Source organism: Cynoglossus semilaevis, chromosome 16, assembly GCF_000523025.1.
Source record: "Cynoglossus semilaevis isolate Cse_v1.0 chromosome 16, Cse_v1.0, whole genome shotgun sequence".
In the NCBI taxonomy this organism is placed as follows: domain Eukaryota; kingdom Metazoa; phylum Chordata; class Actinopteri; order Pleuronectiformes; family Cynoglossidae; genus Cynoglossus; species Cynoglossus semilaevis.
Window position 1 is genome coordinate 11,774,775 of NC_024322.1, and position 21,427 is coordinate 11,796,201.

General features: G+C 40.0%; 3 protein-coding genes across 5 annotated transcripts in view; 2 read left to right on the plus strand and 1 right to left on the minus strand.

Annotated features, from left to right (window-relative positions):
• scn1laa (sodium channel, voltage-gated, type I-like, alpha) overlaps positions 1 to 4,323 on the minus strand; it is a 28,332-nt gene extending 24,009 nt beyond the window's left edge. For both annotated transcript variants that reach the window (XM_025063548.1, XM_025063549.1), the window contains exons 1-2: positions 4,206 to 4,323; positions 2,504 to 2,632 (exon numbers count right to left, since the gene is read on the minus strand). The gene's annotated coding sequence lies outside the window, so the exon portion shown is untranslated. The remainder of the gene's footprint in view (positions 1 to 2,503; positions 2,633 to 4,205) is intronic.
• Positions 607 to 4,128, plus strand: slc38a11 (solute carrier family 38 member 11). The gene is made up of 11 exons (XM_025063719.1): positions 607 to 618; positions 701 to 821; positions 1,352 to 1,645; positions 1,842 to 1,907; positions 2,158 to 2,264; positions 2,350 to 2,429; positions 2,536 to 2,606; positions 2,930 to 3,091; positions 3,210 to 3,322; positions 3,495 to 3,626; positions 3,725 to 4,128. The coding sequence occupies exons 1-11, from the start codon at positions 607 to 609 to the stop codon at positions 3,962 to 3,964; spliced, it is 1,398 nt and encodes a 465-aa protein (XP_024919487.1). The 3' UTR covers positions 3,965 to 4,128.
• A 69-nt stretch (positions 4,324 to 4,392) lies between the features above and the next one.
• cobll1b (cordon-bleu WH2 repeat protein-like 1b) overlaps positions 4,393 to 21,427 on the plus strand; it is a 21,002-nt gene continuing 3,967 nt past the window's right edge. The window contains exons 1-8 of one of the 2 annotated variants that reach the window (XM_008328714.3): positions 4,393 to 4,630; positions 16,656 to 16,844; positions 19,010 to 19,214; positions 19,322 to 19,547; positions 19,651 to 19,695; positions 19,787 to 19,881; positions 20,082 to 20,312; positions 20,754 to 20,880. In XM_008328714.3, the coding sequence (XP_008326936.1) occupies positions 4,590 to 4,630; positions 16,656 to 16,844; positions 19,010 to 19,214; positions 19,322 to 19,547; positions 19,651 to 19,695; positions 19,787 to 19,881; positions 20,082 to 20,312; positions 20,754 to 20,880 (1,159 nt within the window). In that variant the 5' untranslated portion in view covers positions 4,393 to 4,589. Of the gene's footprint in view, positions 4,631 to 11,772; positions 12,014 to 16,655; positions 16,845 to 19,009; positions 19,215 to 19,321; positions 19,548 to 19,650; positions 19,696 to 19,786; positions 19,882 to 20,081; positions 20,313 to 20,753; positions 20,881 to 21,427 lie in introns of those variants that run through there. The other variant, XM_017040118.2, reaches the window with a different exon arrangement.

The window sequence follows — 21,427 nt, forward strand, 5'->3', positions numbered from 1 at the left end:
ATACACATATATTTATCTCTAAAAAAGTGTAAATATCAAATAATGCGTTTCTCAAAAGGGGGGTCACAACCCAAAAGTGGGGTGCAGAAGGATCGTCTTTCTTTTTGGCAAACAGTGGTTAAAAAACATATATTCTCAAGAATTTGATAATGAAAAGGGTAGCAGTAAAAAAAAAAATAAAGAAAGTGTAATGTTATAAATACATTTGAATTTAATTCATAATTTAAACATTCAATACACAATTGAAGAAAATACAAAAACATTACATATTGTGCTTTTATATTATATTTTTTTATACTACAGAGTTCTTAGAGCTGGGGAAATGCAGGTTGTGACCTGGTGGGGAAATATTTTTTACATTTGTGTTTAGACTTAAATGAAGGATGTGTGGATGAATAGTTTTATTATTTTCAAGAAATAAAGAAAAGTGTTTGTTCCTTTCCTTCCCCATTACATTACAAACTTTCACCAACTAGTGGAGCTGTTGCCGTTTTTCTGAAAAACTGTGTGGACTGTATTTGACATTTTTGCTTTTCTTCCTTTTTCTCAGTCACAGTCAAGGAATACAGTAAGGAAAGCTGACCCACTGACCTTAGAGTGCTCAGAATGACTCAACAGGTAGAGTGAGTATCATTTTTTTTTTACATCTTATTATATTTGTAAATAATTGTTTTTACTGTGCTGTTTCACTGTCTTCCAGCGAGCCAACGAAGAAGCGGCAACACTTATTCCTCTATCTGGAAACCCCGGAGAATCGAGGCGTTCGATGATATCTGCCACCTTCAATTTTATCAACTCCATCGTAGGATCAGGAATCGTAGGTAAAGTGATGTTTATTTATAATTCAGCAGCACACATTACATTACATGTCATGACGTCTAGCAATTAAATTAAAGGAAGGCGATTTATAGTTCGAGCTTTTACTTAAGTGATTCCTTTAAATAATCAATTGTTGTTGCTCATTTTAGTGCCACAAGGAGCAGCATTCATAGCATTCCAGCCCTGCAGTATAAAACCCTCCACATCATATGACTCTTTTCTCCTGACCCCCTTTCTACCTCTTTAAATCTCTTCTACTCAAGCAAAAGAGGGAAAGACTCCACATGCTTATACTTGAAATCTGCCCGGCAGCATCTGTTTGAGGCTGAGTTACACTACATTAAAATGGGCACTTTGTAGTATGAAAACAAAGACTGCTTTGTTTTAAACTGCAAAGCTTTACACGACATTAATATTGCCCTAAATATGAAGCTACAGTTGTAGATCCTTTACACGACATTAATATTGCCCTAAACATGAAGCTACAGTTGTAGATAATATATTTCTTGTTTCGTCTGTTTTTAAAAACCAGGATTGCCGTATGCACTGAACCAGGCAGGGCTTCCATTTGGCCTCTTGCTGTTGATAGCTGTTGGCTTCATCACAGGTGTGTGTGTGTCTCTAGTTATGGACTGTAATGTATACTTTCAGAAGCTCGAGTCCATAACATTATTTTGGCTTGTGGTTGCAGATTACTCCATCATACTATTAATTAAAGGAGGGGAACTGTCAGGGACAAACAGTTACCAGTCCCTGGTCCAGAGCACATTTGGTTTACCTGGATTTCTGATTTTATCTGCACTCCAGTTCCTTTATCCTTTTATTGGTATGTTTTTATTTCTTCCTATGTACAGTGCAGTATCTTAATCGTTTAGGAATGTATGTGAAATCTGTTAGTTAAAATCTAAAATTTGTAGAAAACAAGTTTGTGTTTTATTTTATTTGCTACTGTAATAATAATAATAATAATAATAATAATAATAATAATAATAATAATAAATCTTAACGTTTATCCTCCACAGCCATGATTAGCTACAACATCACTACTGGAGACACGTTGACCAAAGTATTTCAGAGAATACCAGGAGGTACAGAATTTTTTAATCGTTTTTTAGTAACATCATAAAGGAAATGACTCCGAACATTGAATTGTGATTCCTAAAATGGGGGGTGGGGCCCTGTGGGGGCATTTATGGTCCATTTAAAAAGTTGGTCAACTGATTAACCCCTGAACTGTTTCCCATCTTCAATTTCAGCTACAGTATATATCTACAGCTGTTGTACTGTATTAAGATACCCTTGTTGTTTACTGGGCCACTTCCCAACCTGTGTTTGCAGTTGGCCCAGGTCACCCACTCGCTGACCGTCACTTTGTGATCATACTCACAACCATTTTGTTCACACTTCCTCTCTCTTTGTATCGAAACATAGCAAGACTTGGAAAGGTGAGACCTGACATTTGACCCGTTTCGGTGTAAATAAATAACATAACAACGGAGCTCTTTTTAAAATCTTAACGTATGTTGCCAGGTGTCCTTCTTCTCAATGGTGTTAACACTTATCATCCTCATTGTTGCAATCGTCAGGGCAGCAACCCTCGGACCTGAAATGTGAGTTTTTTGAGGATGCTTCTTTCCTATGAATGTGGCCTTTTTCTACACATGTACAACTGTAACTGACTGACCTGTGTTAATGACGTCTGCATCACTCTTCCAGTCTCCCTACAGAAGACGCATGGACATTTGCCAGGTTGAATTCCATTCAGGCAGTGGGTGTAATGTCTTTTGGTGAGTACTTCTAATGCCATTAGTACCTAAAGGGAATATGAAAACCCAACATTTAAAATGTAAATACTAGGGATGTCCGAGATTAGAGATGACGATATCTGATATTGGCCAAACATCTAATTTCCGACGCACTGGTGGCCTGGTAGTTAAGGAAGTTAGCTGGTGCCTGCTTAATAAAATGCTGCCATCTAGTGACTTTCACTTCCAAATACAGCCATTTTTCCCCAAAACAATTTTAAGGGCACCCATCATCTCCAGTGTTCATATATAGACACTACTGTATATTTTAAACTCTAATACGTTGGCCTTGTTGTTCTCCCCAGCTTTTATTTGCCACCACAACAGCTTCCTTATCTACGGTTCACTGGAGAAGCCCACTCTGGCCAAATGGGCTCAAGTCACCCACGTGTCAGTGGGTTCGGCGCTGTTCATCAGTGCTGTGTTTGCAGTAGCAGGGTACACCACCTTCACTGGCTTCACCCAAGGTACTAACAGTAGCATCTGTGCCTCTGACACAAGACATGACAAATGCAATTCCATTAGGACAGTGTGTGTTGTTGTTTTTTTCTTTGTTTTGAGCCAAATTGGATTTTTGTTTTTAAGGTGACATTTTTGAGAACTACTGCAGAGATGACAACCTGGCAACATTTGGACGCTTCTGTTTTGCTCTCAGTATAATAACCACTTTTCCACTGGAGTGTTTTGTTACACGAGAGGCGAGTACATGTACAGTACTGTAGTACTGACCCAAACTGAGATTTTATCATGCACACAATAATAAAAAGTGGCATCTGAAAAGGATACGAGAAAAACATTGAAGCTAAAAAGTTGCTTTATAACTGCAAGAATTCGCATGTAAAAGAACAAATTAATTTTCTTTTCTTTCAGGTCACTACAAATGTCATCTGCAATCAGGAGCTCTCCAGATACAAACACCTGGCTCTAACTACGCTCATTGTTACAGTTTGCACATCGTTGTCTTTGACCTTTGACTGTCTTGGCGTTGTCCTAGAGCTTAACGTGAGTTAAATCAGTCACTTTGCAAGAGGCCATTTATCTATGATTTTTTTTTAAAAATTACTATAAATTATTAAACGTTTTTATCTCTTTGAATCCAGGGCGTCCTGAGTGCCACCCCTCTCATCTTCATCATTCCATCTGCATGTTTCCTCAAACTCTCGCCTGGCAGCTGGCTTCAGGGTGAAAAGTTGTTATCCATCATTTTGATAGTAATTGGCTTATTTGTCATGATCATTGGACTGACCATGACTGGCCTTTTCCCCCAAGACTGTTCACATGGTGTGGAAATGTTTTACTGCCCCAATGCCAACGTGACGGGGACTGCACCTCCTGTTTGACATTATGTCCTGTATAGTTTTTTTGTTTGTTTCTTTGTTGGATAAGTAGGGAAACGTTTTTAATTAGAAGAATAAGTTAACTGCCCTCCTCTAACGCCCTTACTATCTTCTTTAAATATCCCGTTTAAAAATACATTGTACTATTCATATTTCGCCACACGATGTCACTCTAGAAACACCCTGTAATCAAAGTAAGTCCCAAACAAAACTTCTACTTTCCATTAATAGCACATTTTCTTACTTTTTGTTTTCCTCCGTGATCCGTTGCGTGTCTTCTCGAAGAAATGCCGTTTAGAAACGTTGCCGTTTCAATTAAACGTCCTATTTAGATCTAAAACGAAGGAAATGTGGATCTGAGGAGAGACGCCCCCGCGTTTACAGCTCGGCGTCGCTATGCGAAGAGTTTCAGGATGTATAGAGAAAAGTTGGCAGAGAGTGTTGGTTTCTCACAGAGCAGAGGGGACTGAGAATCATCTGTGAACAAAATTACTTGGAGAAAACTTCAACCGAACCGTGTTGGTGGCGTTAGAGAAGCGACTAAACGTAGAAGCAGCGATGGAGGCACTTCTCCAAACAGACACGCGTGCAGCAGTTTCCAACTGATATCCCGTGCTTTTGATGACCGATGGAAGTGGACAACTGCCTCGAGAACCAGCTGCATTCATGGTGAGATCCGCCAATATGGGCCCACGTTCCTGGCGAAAAGAAAGAAAACTCAGTTTATACGAATTGAAAAGCTATGACCTCACGACAGTGGGATTCGCCCACTTATAAATGTCACCAGAATTTCAGCAGTTTGGGCTTCAGGTTTTTTGTTAGCGAGCGCTTAATGTGCCACCAAGGCGAAAATGAGCTGTGCTTTTTGTTTGTACTTGTTCAGTCCGAGGGACTTTGTTAAACCGATGAGTTTAGTGGTGGATAATCATGGGTCTGGATCCAGTGCTGCGAGCCCAGGTCTGAGGTATGTACAGTATCTGTCATTCGGATTAGCCGCTGTCATCACTGCCTCTGCTTATTTTCTCTGTCAGTGGAGGCAGCAGGTTAAAGTATTAGGCTGTTGCCTTTAGGATGAATAATGCAGTGACTGGAGTCAATAAACCTGAAGCAAGGTCAGAAAGTTTTGAGACAACTTGGAATGGAAAAAATGTCTTTGTTTATGACTATATGTCCTTCATTTAAGTGTGTTTTAATAGGACTTTTGCATCAGGTTGCAGTTTTGACTTTAACTGATCAAATGTTGTATGTAATATATGACAATAAAGCGTGTCCAGGCTGTTGGAGACACATCTTAAAAGGCTTTAGTTGTTGAAATTATGAAAAATATGAAATTAGTTATAAACGTTTTGACAATGTCAAAAAGTGCATCGAAGGCTAGAATCTGTATTTTGAAATTCTCCTGAACCTTTTTGTTTTTAACTAGCAAGAAGGCAAATCAACAATAAATGTCTGCAGAACACTCCAGAAGAGTTGGCACAAAGACAGAAGCATTGTTGTCATGGTAACAAAGAAGTTGACACCATGTGTGGCTCTTCCATGATCAGGTTAACTGCTTACAGTTTTTGGTGTAAAATCTTGAATGTTAGTGCAGCATCCACATGGGCTAATGCTTTATGGCATTTATTGCAAAACACATTTGTCCGAAAAACTATAAACAACGTTTACGTAGCCATAACTGTTGAGTTGTTGCAATTTACAGTAAAGATTACTGCTAAGGAGGCTCAGGGAAGTCACAGGAAATGGCAGAAACTGCTGATGAATGTGCACGACCTTTGACCTCTTAGCAATCACCAATATTACCATGATGGACATAATGATACTTTAGCCATTTTCTTTTAACACAGTTTGAATTCTGTTAAACGGTCCCTGAGACTGTCAGACTAAAAGGAAAAGTTCACAGTGGGCGATTGCGATGCCACACACACACACACACACACACACACACACACACACACACACACACACACGTGTCCATGAGTAACACTGCCATTTTCCCACCTGTTTTCTGAACAAATAGTGTGCACGATGCCATCTTTGTTAAAAGAAAAAAGCATCCTCATACCCAACAACTAACCCAGCATTCCTTTCACCCAGTGCAAGTCAGTGAAGTCACAGTTGTTGCAGACGGTTTGACCTTTGAACTCCCAGCATTCCTTTCACCCAGTGCAAGTCGGTTTGACCTTTGAACTCCCTCATTTCCTGCTTTCTTGAGTTTTACTGAGAAATTGCCGTGACCATATGTAGAGGTCATGGGAAGTATTTTAAAGAAAAAACGTTCCACCTCCTCGTGTCTGTTGTGATGAGTTTTACCATATTTTTACTGTACTTTGAAATGTACATCAACTGCACTTTAAAAAATAAAAATTAAAAAAACCCATTAGTCATTTGCAATAGTCAGAAAATTTTGCGGTTAAGTTTTTCTGTCGAATATGTGACATGATGGAATTTCCCATCAGATTTGCTTCGTGCGTTCAGAGATGATGTCAGCCGCCTTTATTCCAGAGGTTGTGATCATTAAAGGGGCGGAGTGAGTTTCCAGACCCCCTCTGTTTCTTAAAGACTCGCTGCTCACTCCTTTGGCATTCAGACCAGTGTTGGAGATTTTAATTAGAGGTGAGAATTAAACATATGACGGTCTCTAATACAGTTTTCCATCCAGGCTGAGTTTCCAGTCCAGTCCTGTCTGTGTCTACTTCAGGTTCTTCCTTCGTAAGGGAAAAATAGCATTCTGACATATCATGCGCACAGTTTGCAAGAAAACACCCTCTTGGTGTTACTTGTGTTCATATTCCCAAAGTATTTTGTAATCTGGGAATCTGGCCACGCTCCCTGGCAGCGAAGAGCAGCATGGTGCCTAAATCACTCTGTGGTTGGACTATTATAAGTAAACCACACTCTTCCATAAGCTGCTGGGGTGTGGGCAGGGACATATGCTTTCTGTCTTATTTGTGGTTTCTTATATTTAAAGCTGCTGCTTCTCACTTTTTTTTATATCCGAAGATTGCATGTGACCCTCGAAGCTGTGCTTCGTTTGTTATCCAAATACTGCAGCTGCCAGAATCACTGGGCGGGCAGCTCCGTAAGCACTGACGGTGCTTGTAAACGGGCCCAGAGTACTTTATCATGCAGCATTATTAAAGGCAGTACCTGTCTTTGCTTTTTAAGATTCAAAACCCTTTGTTCGCATCTATTTATGTTGTACAGTCGAGCTTGCAGGCCTGGTAATTGGTCACACCTTGAACTATGATCTCACATGGCCGCCTTTCCTCAGGGCAGAATGTGGAATTAGTTAAGGTATTGTGAATCCCCACAGCTGTTTCCAGACGTGCAGGCAGTCCAAGGGCACAGCTGCTCAGCTGGGTCTGAAGATGAAAATCATGGCAGTATAGACGGACACGTGGATTAGAAATACAACGAGCTTCAAAAAGGGTCACAGGTCTTTAAGTGGACTTCACCGTCCAATCGTATCTTCCCTTGAAATATTTTCCCAAACACAACAATGCTGTCATTATCTGCTGCGTGTCGCCCTCCAGAAAGCCCACTCCAATCATCTGTGCTCCAGAAGTGAGAGAAAAGATTTCATTCAGACAAATTCCACCCACAAGAAATTAGAAACCAAGAGGAAAATTAGGAATTAAGGCAACGCAAACACGTCCCTGCAAATGAGCTTGTTTATCTCCTCATGAACAATTTCTGCCTTGCAACGCTAAAACTGACAACGTAGCTACTAAGGTGAGGAAGGGGAAGAATAGAGTGGCTTTGTTACCGCACTGAAACCAACGCACTGACCGTAAATACCAGTTTCTCACTAGCCTCTTATGAACATAATGGAACACACTTTGTTGGTCCTTTTACAGTAGCCTCTTCTTCTCATCTCAACATTATGCTGATGAGCTTTTTAAATAAAGTGTGTATTAGGCTCGGCGGCAGTAGATTCAACCAGATTTGCTACACAGATGCTGTTTGTGTGCAGAGTAAATAGCCTGGAGGTCCTGGACCCTCTTTGTTTTTGTCATGCACTCTTCCAGGCCATAACAGTTGGATGCCTCCCACTCTCAGGCTGTCTAGTATGACCTGGCATGAATGGGTTCTTTGTGTGCTCTCAATAGGAACCTCTATTTATCTCCAATAACATTCTAACATCTTACGTGACAAATGAACCAATTGCCTTGTTTTGCCGGGGGCTTCATTATCAGTGTTTGTCTTGTTCTGATGAGATACTGGGTGAACAGACAAAGTCCTCAGCAGTCAGACCTGGCACTGATGTAGTTCACAAGATGTATGTTAAAGATGAACTTCACCACCGTCCAACAGATCAAATCAAATCAAGTCAAATGGTGGCCAATGACTAAGACTAAGAAATAGAAACTAGGGATATGTGCATTTTTATTTTTTAACAGTAGAGGGCACTATCTCAGTATTGTACATGTCATGCCCTCCCAGATTTTGTGAACACTGTTCATGGGATATTAGGTCATATGGTGGTCATTTTTAAGGAATGTCAGACTGGCAATGACTATTCTCCACCTTTATTAGGACAGGGCGACATGATATATGATATATATTGAGTTGAGTAATTCTTAGTATTACATACAGTAGAAGACATTGATATATTATATGTAAAGATTTTTATTTTTATCTCGTTCTAGCTCAAATTTATTCAACACAGTCTTCTGTTTACTCTAGCCGTCCACTGTTGGTTGTTTTATTGCAAAATCAGTGAGTCGACCCTGACTCTCAGTTCATGTGATCTGCACAAGAGCGAAGGCACGCAGTTCCTTTTGAAAGATGCCCCTCCGCGGACAATGCAGCATTGTCCGAGACCAAAGACGGCGCTGTGATGGTTATAAATACTGTACAATTCAATGGAACGTGTTTCTTCACCTTTTACCTAAAAACCACACAGGCTTGGTTACCAGTTAAAATGCTTCTTTATACGCGACGTTACGTGATCTATTCTACTCATGCAACTATAACAACTCTTTTAGTCTCTAGATGGTTGTTTTATTTAAAGAAAAAAAAATCCAAACATGGTATTTGTGTGTGTACTGCGTTGTCCCCATATAATCAGTACATGTTTGGGTGTTTAGAGCAAAAGTATTCTTGTTGCTTTGAGATAAGGCTGGTGGTAATGCACCATTGCTTGAACCACTAAAGAGTGTAGAAGCTGAGATAGCAGCCCGTATTTTTACTCTTCCCCCCTTTGCATTGCAACATATAATGCAAGAGTGAGCACAGCTGGGAGTTATAATGCTGAGAGAAGACGAAAGGGGAATCGTGAAAGAGAGATCTGACATACTGCACTGGAAAGATAACTGGGATTGGAATTGTACATAATAGTGTCACGAATGCCTGGAGTCTTTGACTTTACGATAAAGGCTTGTGTAACGCTGTGGGAAAAAGTTTTTTTTTTCTTTTGCGTGCAATAATAAACATACACATAGGAAGTGGGAAGTTCTCAAAGGGTCCCTGCGCTCCCTTTTCTCCCTAATCTCTCTCAACCCCACACTGTTTACCATAATATTAATGGCCTTTCCAGACCCCCTTTAAAAGAGTTTACTCCAAGTGACTTCTCATCAAATTACCAGCTGTGGCTCTGGTGCTGTGTTTCGTCTTTGGTCCCCCGGCCCCTCGACCCCCAGCCCCCCTGTCAAGTTGACAGCGAAAAATGAGCTTTGTTTTAAAAAATACATATCTAAGGTGAAACGTAGCTGTTTCTGAAGAACGTCTCTTTATCGAGGATTTGTGGATTTTTTTTTTCAACAAATAACAAAATAACAGGAATATTTTCATCGCCAAAATCTGTAGCTTCTTTAAGAACATATTGAATCACAGCACAAACTAATGGCTCGGGGACAACTTTGGGCTCATTAAACACCTTATGTCAGGCTTAGGACTAGATGTCAATGATTTTTTTTTTTATTTGTTTATTCATTAAAATACATTTTTGTAGATTTACAAACTCCTACAATAAAAGACATTTGTGTGCTGTTTGACCTTGTACTTTGTTCTGGTTAATGTATCAAAAACAGAAGGAAAAACTCTATGTTAGAAAGTTGGAGAATCTCTTCAATTAAAATCATAGGAGACATGAGAAACAATAGATTTGAGGAAATAAAAAATGATCCAGACACATGCCTAAAAGCCCTGTGATGACTGAAGAGACACTGATAAGAATCTGAAAAGTATCCCTAGTGGCATACAAAGGGATAGTCTGTGAGCTTGCACTTCAAGACAAACTACTTCTGCTGAAGAGAAATCTCTGTCATTCTTCTCAGGAAAACTTTCACACAGTAAAAGCAAGCGATTTTGCCCGATGATATCTTTTCCCTTTAGCACCTATCATCTTTATCCTGTGATAGGATTTATAGGGAAAAAAATTCCACATTCTTGCTGCCTTACTTCACAATGGAAACGTGTATATTTAGCCCCGTGTTTGAAAGTGTACAGTTCAGGAAATTTATTTTTTCAAGAGGAAAGTCACAGTAGGGCTCTATTTGTATAAAGCAGCGTTTACAGGAAGTAAAAGTTTGGATACTGAGTTATTTCAATGAAAGAAAGGAAATAGAACAGTTCCAGTTTTGCTTTTGTTTTTCGTGCTGATTAAATCAACATTGAAAACACCAGACAAAACTTCTCGTATTAACTCTGGATGCTTTGTCTTCCATTTCATGTTGAAGGTCCTGACAGTTTCTTCTCAAAGACTCCAAAAGAAGTACTGTAAAAAAGAGACCAAGGACATTACTCCACCTCACCACAGGTGGGGCTAAGAACACTCTTCGTTACATCAGGGCAGTAATATGACATGATGGAATTTAGAATTTGATTGAGTCAATAGAACATGCATCGAGAGTGGACATCTGAGCTGACTGCTCTCGATGCATCCTGTGCATCTCCTTTAGCAAATGAACTTATGTTCCAATACTGCCACCTGCTGGGCTGGAGTATATACATCAGAAATACAGGTATGGTGGAAATTAAAATTAAATTAAATTCTGTATTCTCACTAACTTAATTTTTTTGGAGGATATTTTAGGTTTAATTCCTTTTTTTTCAGCAGCTGGCATTAGTTGAATAGCGCTCGCACCACTCTGGATATGTTTTCCATCTTTCAAACCTTTCCACTCAAACATGCTGACTACTTGCAAAACAAATATAGTCAAAAAGCATCATTCATACAGATCGACACATTGGACACATCTAGTGGCCAGTGGGTAGAAATGTTGTAGTTTATTAACAGTATTTTGTTTGGAAATGTGACCGTAATTTTTATTGGTTACAGTGTCCCTACAACTGAATGGAGGAAAGTGAAGAAAATGACACAATTATCACAAGTCAAGCATGTGACTGACTGTAAGGAAATACACAAGTTTCGTTTCTTTGTTGGTCAGGATCACCATGACAGTCAAGCTCAACTGACAAGTCTTCTAACATGATTTTAGGATGAGTCAGTGCTGCAGGAGCAAGGCGTGGTGCTCACAGGTTACCAGCGTTTTGCATAATAAAAAAACAAACACAAGAGAAGCGACTGATTAAATTAGTCCCAGGACTGAGGCAGTGCAGAAACACAGATAACAACGCATTTGATTCTCCTTCTACCAGACACTGAACACAGATCCAATCAGGACCAAAGTACATCATGGTCACTCAGCATATTTACTCTGTCTCTTTATCTGAGTGAGCTCACATGCCGCCGTATGTGTGTGTGTGTGTGTGTGTTCATGTGTGTGTGTGTGTGCACTGCTGCACCACTGGCCCCACCCACAGGTTCATGTCAGCACACGGAGGCAAAGCTGCTTACCTTCCTGCTCCTGACCGCAGGGGGAGTGCTGCCGACACACAAGTGCAGGAGAGTTCAGAGAATCAGAGAGAGTGGGGGGGTTGGTGACGGGATTTAGGCAGGGGAGACATACTTCTGATGTCACAGCCTGGGTGTGGCGACAAGGTGGGCCCTTTTAACCTATGCTGATGTAGATCAGTCTGCCTGACATCTCATGGGAGTTAGACAGCAGGATGGAAATGAGTTGAGCCCAGACTGCCTTCGTAACAGAGGTAAGAGAGTGGAATGAAGTGTTGGCAAAGTGACGGGAAGAGCAGGTCTGTCACACCTGCCCTCCAGTGTGCATGTTCTTGTCTTTAGTATTATCTTTACAGCTGAGGTAGACTGTAAAACAGGAACGGAGAATATGTTGGCATTTTGTTGTGTATGTGGTTTTATTATTTTTTTAATTCAAACTGTCTCCTGAGTTTTGGCTTGAAGGAGGAGGGTGTGTTGTACTTGTTGCGCTCCGGCATGTTTGAGCCTGTACATATGACTGTACTCCTACAACCAGAGCGTGTAAAACTGCTGCTAAACCTAGGTGTTCTGGTCAGTGGAGCATTGAACTGTAGCTTCTGTTTCTTCAAATACTGCCGGGGTATTTTGAACAGAACGACCAGGTTTTATTTATTCTTTTTTTTGTTTTTCCATTTAACGTTGAACATAAATCCCTAAGGGCCCATCCGGCTGCTGTGCAGCTGCTAGCATACCACAGTAGGCATTTTTGATAATCCTCCACCTACTCAGACCCTTAAAGGAAACGTTTTGAAGCAGTGTTTTTAATCTGGTTTCTTCTCCACTCACTTTCAACTGGAACATTGTTTTATTCATTGTTGATTTCCCTGAAGAAAATCCATTATGTTCGATTTAGAGTAGATCAGTCATAATCTACTACATTTCTGATCTTCATTACTCCTCTGCTGTCTGCTAATATGTGAAGTATTTGTAAAACCAGAAGTAGGATCTAGTCACTTGGCAGGTCTAAGTGTTGACTTTCTTTGTGGTTACTATTATTTTTGGAAGGAAACAAAAAGTGTGAATGACTTTTCACTCAGGTGAGGACCAAATCATAGATATCAGCAGAATTACAAATTGATTGTATAGATATTTGGTAAATTGAGCCAGCTCTTATTCATTGTCTATTAAATAAACATTTTTTTTTTTAGAAAATTATCTGATTTCCGTGTCGCTCATGTCTATTAAATAAACATTTTTTTTTTTTTAGAAGATTATCTGATTTCCTGATATCTGATATCTGATATCTGATTATCTGTGTATAACTCTTGCTTTCCTTTCACATCTGTGACGATAATCTCTAGGAGGTGAGTTTGTGTCGATTTAGGATTTTCCACCATTGTCTGGACCAAACCACTTGTGACCACCGTAACCTGTAGTCGCAGTACCAGTCAAAATAAAACACCTGTGTTTATTACCAGATGTGCGACCATTGTCTGCAGAAACGTCAGCAACAGGAGCGGCACAGTGTCAGCAGGCCTGTTATTTCCTGCTGGCCTGTGATCAGGTCTGTCACTCACGTCCTCTGGTATTGACTGTGTATGTCTGCGTGAGCGTCAGTCCTCCAGGAAACACGCTGAATGAAGCATCAGCACGGTCGAGCCTCGACACGTCTGCTCTCGTTCAGCCACACATGCTGGCCGCTTGGAAAAAAAAAAAAAACAAAAAAAAAAAACAAAACAGTGGCAGACGGAACAAACAAACCAGCGTGTGTTCGTGACTGTCACATGATGTTGGTGTCTTGTTGAAAACGCCGGTGACACAGCTGCACAAACCAAATTGACCCTGAACCTCAAGCTATGGCTTTGGGAAGGTTTTCCGTGCTACTTTCCTGAGTACTGTAGTAGTATTTTGTACGTAGTGCAGTTCCACTTGTTAAACAACTGTCAGGGTTTTTAAAAATGGCAAATAATATCAGCACAACCAAAGGTCTAGTTTAAGGAGGTTTTAGAAAACAAGTTGGAACACATAGCTGGAGGATTATTGTTTTAGTTGCCAAATAAACATTTGAGTTGTGAAACAGGGACTTTGTACCGAGAAGAGAGCGCAAAGTAAGTTTCAGTTTAAGTAAATCCCTTTATTAAGTTATTCGGTTTTTATTTTTTGAAGATACCAGGATTAAAGCTTCCTGCTGCTTTATTCCCATTCCCTGTTAAATACTTTGTGGTGGTTTGTGATAAAATGTCGTTCACCTGTTTATGAATCCATCAGGAAGCAAAACCACCTGGGATTTCTGTTTGTGTAAACGAGCCTCTGTGATCATGTGACGTTCACTCGATCATTATCATCACAACAGTTAATCAAATAGTGAGAGTCATTTCAAATCAATTCACTCACAACGGAAAGTGATCAAGAACACACAGTAGCAATGATGACATTCACATCATTGTTATCAGATTCTCTCCACAGGAAAGTCATACAGTTTCATGCAGTATCATGCAGTAACATGCAGTATCAGGTCAGCAGTATTGTGGTATTTGTGATGGGATCAGTGAAATAAACTTTCTGGATAAAAAAAAAAGACAACTGCATTCCGAGATCAAATCTAAATAGTTGGTTTAAATAATGCTAAGTTTGTTAGCATGTTTTTTTTTCATTCATAATCTTTACTGAATCCCTTTGTTTACATGTTTGATAGCTGAATAAATGGACACTGTGTTGAAAAGAGGAAACACCAGTTTTTGTTTACTTACAGTTTACTGGACCGTGGTTGGCTGTTTGGAGACTATTATTACACTATGGATATTTCAGACAGTCATATTTTTTCCTTTTTATTATTATTTTCCAGGCTAAAAGTTTTACACCATCATCTTGGAATTCCTCAACACGGCCCAGAACTGCCCTTACTTCCTTCCTGAAGTCTTCACAACATGTCTCTTTCCTCCACTTGATCTTCTGCTCTTACTTTTTTTCACCTCCATCGTCATTTTGCACACTACCATCTGATGTTGTTTGGCTACATTCTCGCCTGCCACCACCTGACAATCTCTAATCTCCCTCAGATTACCTCTTCTACATAGTATAATCTATCTGTGTGGACCTGCCTCCACTCTTGTAAGTCATCCCTCTTTCTTTTGGAAATAGGTGTTTACCACAGCCATTTCCATTATCTTTATTTCATTCAACTGTTTTTTATTACTTTTATTTTCACAAATGGTAACAGAAAGGATCATAATATATAGTAACAAATATTTGTTTTTTTTTACATTTTACAATTATTCTACAGTTTTTTTTTTTTTGTTTTTTTTTTTTTTTTTTTGCTCCATGCATGATTTTCCTGTATGTAAGTGTGATATTTATTTCTGAATCTTCTTGAATATGTACGTTAATGATCCAGACTGGTTTAGTCATTTTAGTGAGTGACACGTTGCAGTCAAAAAAAGCAAAACATTTGTTTATTATCAATTCATATTTATATATGTTTGGTATTGTGGGTTTGTCAAAAAGGAGCATGTAATCCCTTCTCCTTCTTCAACAGAGGGAGCTATAGTCTCATCTTTAAATACATGGATCTTCAAGTTAAGTTCAGTAGTCAAACATTCTTCTAATCACAATAATTGTGTTACTTTCAGAAGCATGACAAAATCCGTGGCAGATATCGCTTTTTGTGCTCAATTTCTTTGCAGATGACAAACTCATTTTAAATGCAATACTGCCAGATCATTTTTCTTTTTTAAGGTTAAAATCCTATAGATTTTGTAACCAATCCCAACTATAAAACATGGAAAATAAATTTTTTTTTTTTTTAGTGTTTTTTTTTTTTTTTTTAGTAGTTTTTTTAAATTGCTCCTTAAGCTTACGCTTGCAATTTGTTCAAAGTCTCCTCAACTTCCTGTATGAGACAGAAAGATATTGGCTGACCTCTCGACAAAACAGAACTGTCTCTGCCACAGGCAATAGAGCTAAAGAGCAGGAGACTAAAGAGTCTCGTTTTTATGAAGAGCAGAGATTAATAACATCATCCATTACACTGTTCGAAGCAGCAGCAAAAGTTGCTGCTGTGACATATATAAATAAATATATTTATATATGTATATCTATTTATACATTTATATATCTGTCTGTGTATATATTTATATATGTATATATTTATACATTTATATATGTGTGTATATATGTGTATATGTTTATACAGTATGTGGCATGGTTCTAGTGTTTGACTACACTGCTCAGACATCCATCATTGAAGCCTGTGACCTTGCATTGCTCAGATTCCTCTGTTTGAATAAGCAGTGCCCCCACGTGAGAATTTACGACTACACTCCGGCCAGTGACTGCATAAGTCCTTTTTCCACCATTATTACGTGACCTGAATAGTCGCGCAAAAGTAATTGGATTTCTCTGGTATTCAACTGTACAATGAGATACAGTTACACATCATAACGGTGACCCCGTTGTAGGTCAACATGTTGGTGTTGCACATCAGATACTGACTCTTTAAAGAAGTACAAGAATGTGTAATTATTTGGCGTTCGACTATCATTACCTGACAGTGTGACAGCGGAGGGTCACATATTAGAAAATAATGAATAAATGAAATCTCTCTCCTCACACTATAACCTTTTTCTCCAGGCTCAGTAAATCTGTCCACTTGGTCGTCTTGTGACTTGTTTACAAAGAGGACGTTGACGTAACAGCTTCCCAAATATTCAAAACCTGCGGGGAAAAAAACAGATTCCTTTCACGCTGCCTGGGACACTTTGATTTTCAGTCGTGTTATTGTCTGTAGATGCAGAAACCAGTTCAATGACCCGGTTCTTTTGGACGTTAAAGACACACACACACATGTTTTCTAAGCTAGTGCAGCCTTCAAACTGAATATATCTGAATATTCATGTATATTTCCGTCTCTGAATGCAGGGTGTCCACCAAAACTAAGGCACCGTCCCCACCAGGACTAAAAGATCTGGATTCCCCAGGTTTTTCTCAGTGGTACCCAGGAAACCCTCTTTTACCCATGGAGCCAAACGAGAAGCCTATCGACAAAGACCTCTCCCTGGTCGTGGTTTTGCCCGGAGGAGTGGAAAAGATGACGACGGTGCACGGCAGGTACGGCTCCATCACTTAATCTATGCTTCTTCTTCTTCTTTTGTTTTTTTTTGTTTTTGCAGCATTAGCATGTGTCCCGTATGATAGATGATGTTAAAATATGTGTACTTTCAGGAACATTCCCCGTGGATGTTTAGTTAAGACTGAACAGCTGAGTTTAAACATGACATCATGGTAATCAGGACAGAAAGAGTCCTCACATAAGGTTCAGTTCTAGAACAATGAGTCACCGGGTGGAGTCCATAATTAGGCACATTACTCTGTTCTGCCAAAAAGGTGCATTGTGTGAAATTATACTGGGATGTTTAACATTTCTGTTTGCTGAAGTAGAAACATCTTTGTGTCCACTTTTGACGCTAATCAAGAAAGGTAGACTTTATTCATCAGCACAGGAGAGTTTTAGATAGATAGGCTAATGTCGAGTGCCTTTGATACAGTTCTCTAAAAGGGTCTGTAGGGAACTGTTGTAAAATTAATAGAAGTATCCTGCAGGATCTGTTATAATGGGCATGTCCAAAGTCTGGCCTGGGGCCCAATTTTAGGTCGTTGTCAAATTTTATACAGCCCAGAGTATTAATAGACCTAAATTTTAGTTTCCTGGATTTTTTTTTAGACCTGAATTTTAGTTTCCTGGATTTTATTTTATATATATCTCAGGGAGATTTTATTTCTTCAAGTTCAGAAAAAATAATCTAATGTTACTTTGTTGAAGGAGTACTATGTTGTAAAACAACTTTGAGAGTAATTTACTCAGCACAGGTTTGGAGCCACAGCATCACCACCACCGCTGCTGCTGCTGCTGCTGCTGCTGCTGCTGCTCAGCTCATGAATTTAGACACTCTCTCATGAAACACATTTGTTTTGTCTACAGAAGTTGACACGACACATGACATCACATGGTCCCCACCCTGTGGGTTCACATGCACCGTGGTCGTGGGAAGCACTCGAGCATTCTGAGTGTTCTCACTGACAAGTTGAACATTTTCACTTCCTCGTGTTGGTTCCCTGTTCGTTGTGACCAGGTGTGACACCAGGGAAGGCTGAGACATTTGGTGGAGATTATGCAGGAATGTTAGTCAGTGACCAAAGCTGGAAAACCCACTCCCTCCTCACCTACTGCATTTTTGTAATGAGACGGTTTGGCAGTTTATGAATGGATGACTGTGAGAGTCGGCGTTTGCTGGCCGGCAGCGGTACAGCACCTGCACCTCCAAGTCGTCTTACCACAGAAGTGGAACTCATTGGTACAGCCAATTAAAACTGATCATTCTGTGCAGAACTGTGGATGTACAAATACTGCAGGAGCAAACTCACCAAGACGGCAGTGTCATTTTAGACTAAACACACACAGAGAACACTCTTCAGAACACTGGTTTCCACTGATATTCAGTAACCATGGCGACGCAGGCTCATGTGGAAACATGCAGAAGTTCTCAGAGGACAGGAAACACAAGATGGAACTTTAACCCAGGGCTTAGAGAGCACAGTTGACAGAAAGGCATGAAAGCTAATGTAAAAGTATGGTTCCCAAAGTGGGGGGCGAGCTCCCATATTACGACCCAAGTAATTTATATTTTATGATCTTTTTTTTTTTTCTTTTTTCACAATATTCCAGTATAAAAAAGGGGCGCTGCAGAGGTAGCGTGGGAACCTGAAAGAAGACGTCTGTGACTGCACATTTAAAAGCTAAAAACTGCACTGTTTTTTTGAGTGCCAGGTTTGCGTGCCTTATTGTTGGAGCCTCTGTCAACAGAGTTTACTCAAGATATCATTATCTTTCTCACAATGCTGACTGTTTACAAACACACTGTCAGAGGTGTCTTTTGCAACGTCGCCTCTTGAGAAACGACTGGAGAACAGTCCGATGTGAAAGGATTAAGCACTGGAATCTTTGTCTGTGTCACAGTACAGTTGATACCTGCATCAGTTTGAAGGAATGAACCACAGTTAACCTGCGCTGACGGTGCCAGGAAAATGTGCTGTGACATCAGTCAGCTGCATTTGGTTGCTCCAGATTCTGACCTTTTTTTTTTTTTAAACACAAGTCGTAAGCATTAAATAACCTTAGATGACATGTCAGTTCTTTTCTCACTAAGATATTGGTTTTAACTTTCAGCTTACGTATCACAGAGTCGTCATTTCTCTGTTATTTTTCTGTCTTCAAGCAAACCCCTGATGGACCTCCTGGTGACACTCTGTGCAAAGTATCACCTGAACCCGTCGAGCCACACCTTAGAACTGGTCACTGCCAACCGGAACAACATAAAGCTGAAGCCTAACGCTCTGATTGGAACTTTAGATGCCGAGAGGATTCTGATCAAACCCAAAGGGGAGGACAAGAGCAAGAAGACAAGTTCTCAAATGCCTGAGGTGAATTAAAGACGTCAGGATCTCAGCCTGGCTCACAGTAACTCCCTCTGCTGAGTAGGCAGATTTTAATCAAAGCAATACCTTTTTTTTTGTTGCTATTTTTCCAGGCAACTGTTCGCATGGTGATAAACTACAAAAAGACCCAGAAAACTATACTGCGAGTCAATCCCAGAATTCCCTTGGCAGAACTCCTACCAGCCATTTGTGAAAAATGTGAATTTGACATCGGGTCCACGGTTCTGCTCAGAGATATTCAGTCTCTATCACCTTTGGATCTGTCCAGCTCTCTTAATGATTACGCAATAAGGGAAGTCTATGCAAGAAACACAAACGGTAGGGGCTAAAAAAATCACACAGTAACAAATGAGGAACGTTTTTAGGCTGCATTTCCTTATTTTTAATTTTTTTAAAAATCTAATGTAAACTCTCTGTGCAGCGCCGCCGTCTTCTCCTTTGTGTCCGGCCTCACCGGTCCACGCAGGTATGTCTGTAATCAGTTGTCTGCATGATCACTGTCCACAGACCAGTGTGAGTCCCTGACTAAGATGATATTTCAATCTCTGTCTTCGCAGGAACCGTTATTCCGGGGAAAGATAAGAATCAGAAGGAGAAAGAAAACAAAGGCCTCTTCAGCATGTTTAGAAAAAGCAAGAAAAACTCGGAGCGGGTATAAATATATATAAATATTTATATATATTGTAGTATAGTTGTGTTTTAACGCATTGATTTTCTACTGCACTGGTGTATTTGAAGCCCAGACAGTCAGAGGGAGGTTTCTTTACTCAGGTCTGCAATTGGCCAACGTGCACTCTGCTGTTTGGGAACAGCCGTCTTATCAGGTCCTGATTGAATGTTTGCTCTTTAAAGGCAAAAACGGCCAGCGCGCCGTCTTCTCCAGTACTCGTGAGCAAACCTCGACCGCTCAGCATGGCCTTACCCAGCACACACTCGCCTTCGCTCGGTGCTCCCACCAGCCCCGTGGACACTCCGAAGAAGAGACGAGCACCTCCACCCCCACTCCTGTCGTCTCAGAGCTTAGACCTCAGCGCCCGACGGAGATTCAACTCTGAACCCAACAACCGGCTGGACAGTGATCAGGTCGGTGCACTGAACGGACTCTGGGTTCACCCCACTTGGCTGCAATGGTGGAATGCCAGATGATAGAAAGGCAAAGTTCATATTAGCACTAAGGCTGGCAACAATTGAAATTTTTCATTTGTAATTTGCTCTAATCTCGATCATGAATAATCACGATTAATCATGATTGAAATTTATCACAATTTTAATAGTGATTGATTATGATTGTAATTAATTGTAATTAGTTGAGGTTATTGAGGTAAATCAAAAATCAAAACTTTGGTGAAGGACTTTTACGTCTCCAGTCCCCAACAATCTATTTGACATTTGTCTTGCCTGACGTTTAAGTCAAACTGAGTTGCTACATTGAAACTAAAAGTCTTTTCCTTGACTCTCCTGACAACATGTATTGTGTTTGTATCAATTCAAATTAATTCCATTTTTTTTTTAAATTTTGTGCAGGCGGCTGGATTGAACCGGGGGTCCTTCACCGACTCTTCACTGAAAAGAACCAAACGCAAGGCTCCTCCACCTCCCACATCCCCAAGTCCCGTCGTCCAAGACTCAGTCTTCTTTGATGAAAATGCAGGTTTGTGTTTTTTTTGCTTTGATGGTTACTGTACAGAATATCACTGTAAAATAAATAAGTGATATTCTGTTTAGTGCACTTCAGCAAAATCAGACTCTTCTGCCTCCCAGTGGTCATTATGGTGTATAATATTTAACGTAGGGATGAAGACATAAGCATGGGAAACTTGATGGCTGTGAGACCATGGAAAATCATTTATTGGAAACGATTTTATTTTAGGGTCTGGAACCTAAAGTTTGAAAACGTTTTTTTTACATCTGAATAGAACTTTGTGCTGCTTCGCCTCTGGAACTATTTGTGTCTCGCCGTCTCAATGGTTCTTGTGTACTCTGACTGTTTTTTTTTTTTTAAACACATTTTTGTGTTCTTTAGACAGACTCAGATAGATTTGATATTTGTTAAATCCAAACCCCCCCCAGGCATTGTAGAAAGGTTTGAATCATTTGGCAGTTTTACTTTCACTTGCTTTGCCTACTTTCCTGTGATTGTATACTGACTGTGATGTGTCTGACACACTCTATTGTACTGTAAGGAAAACACCCGCCCA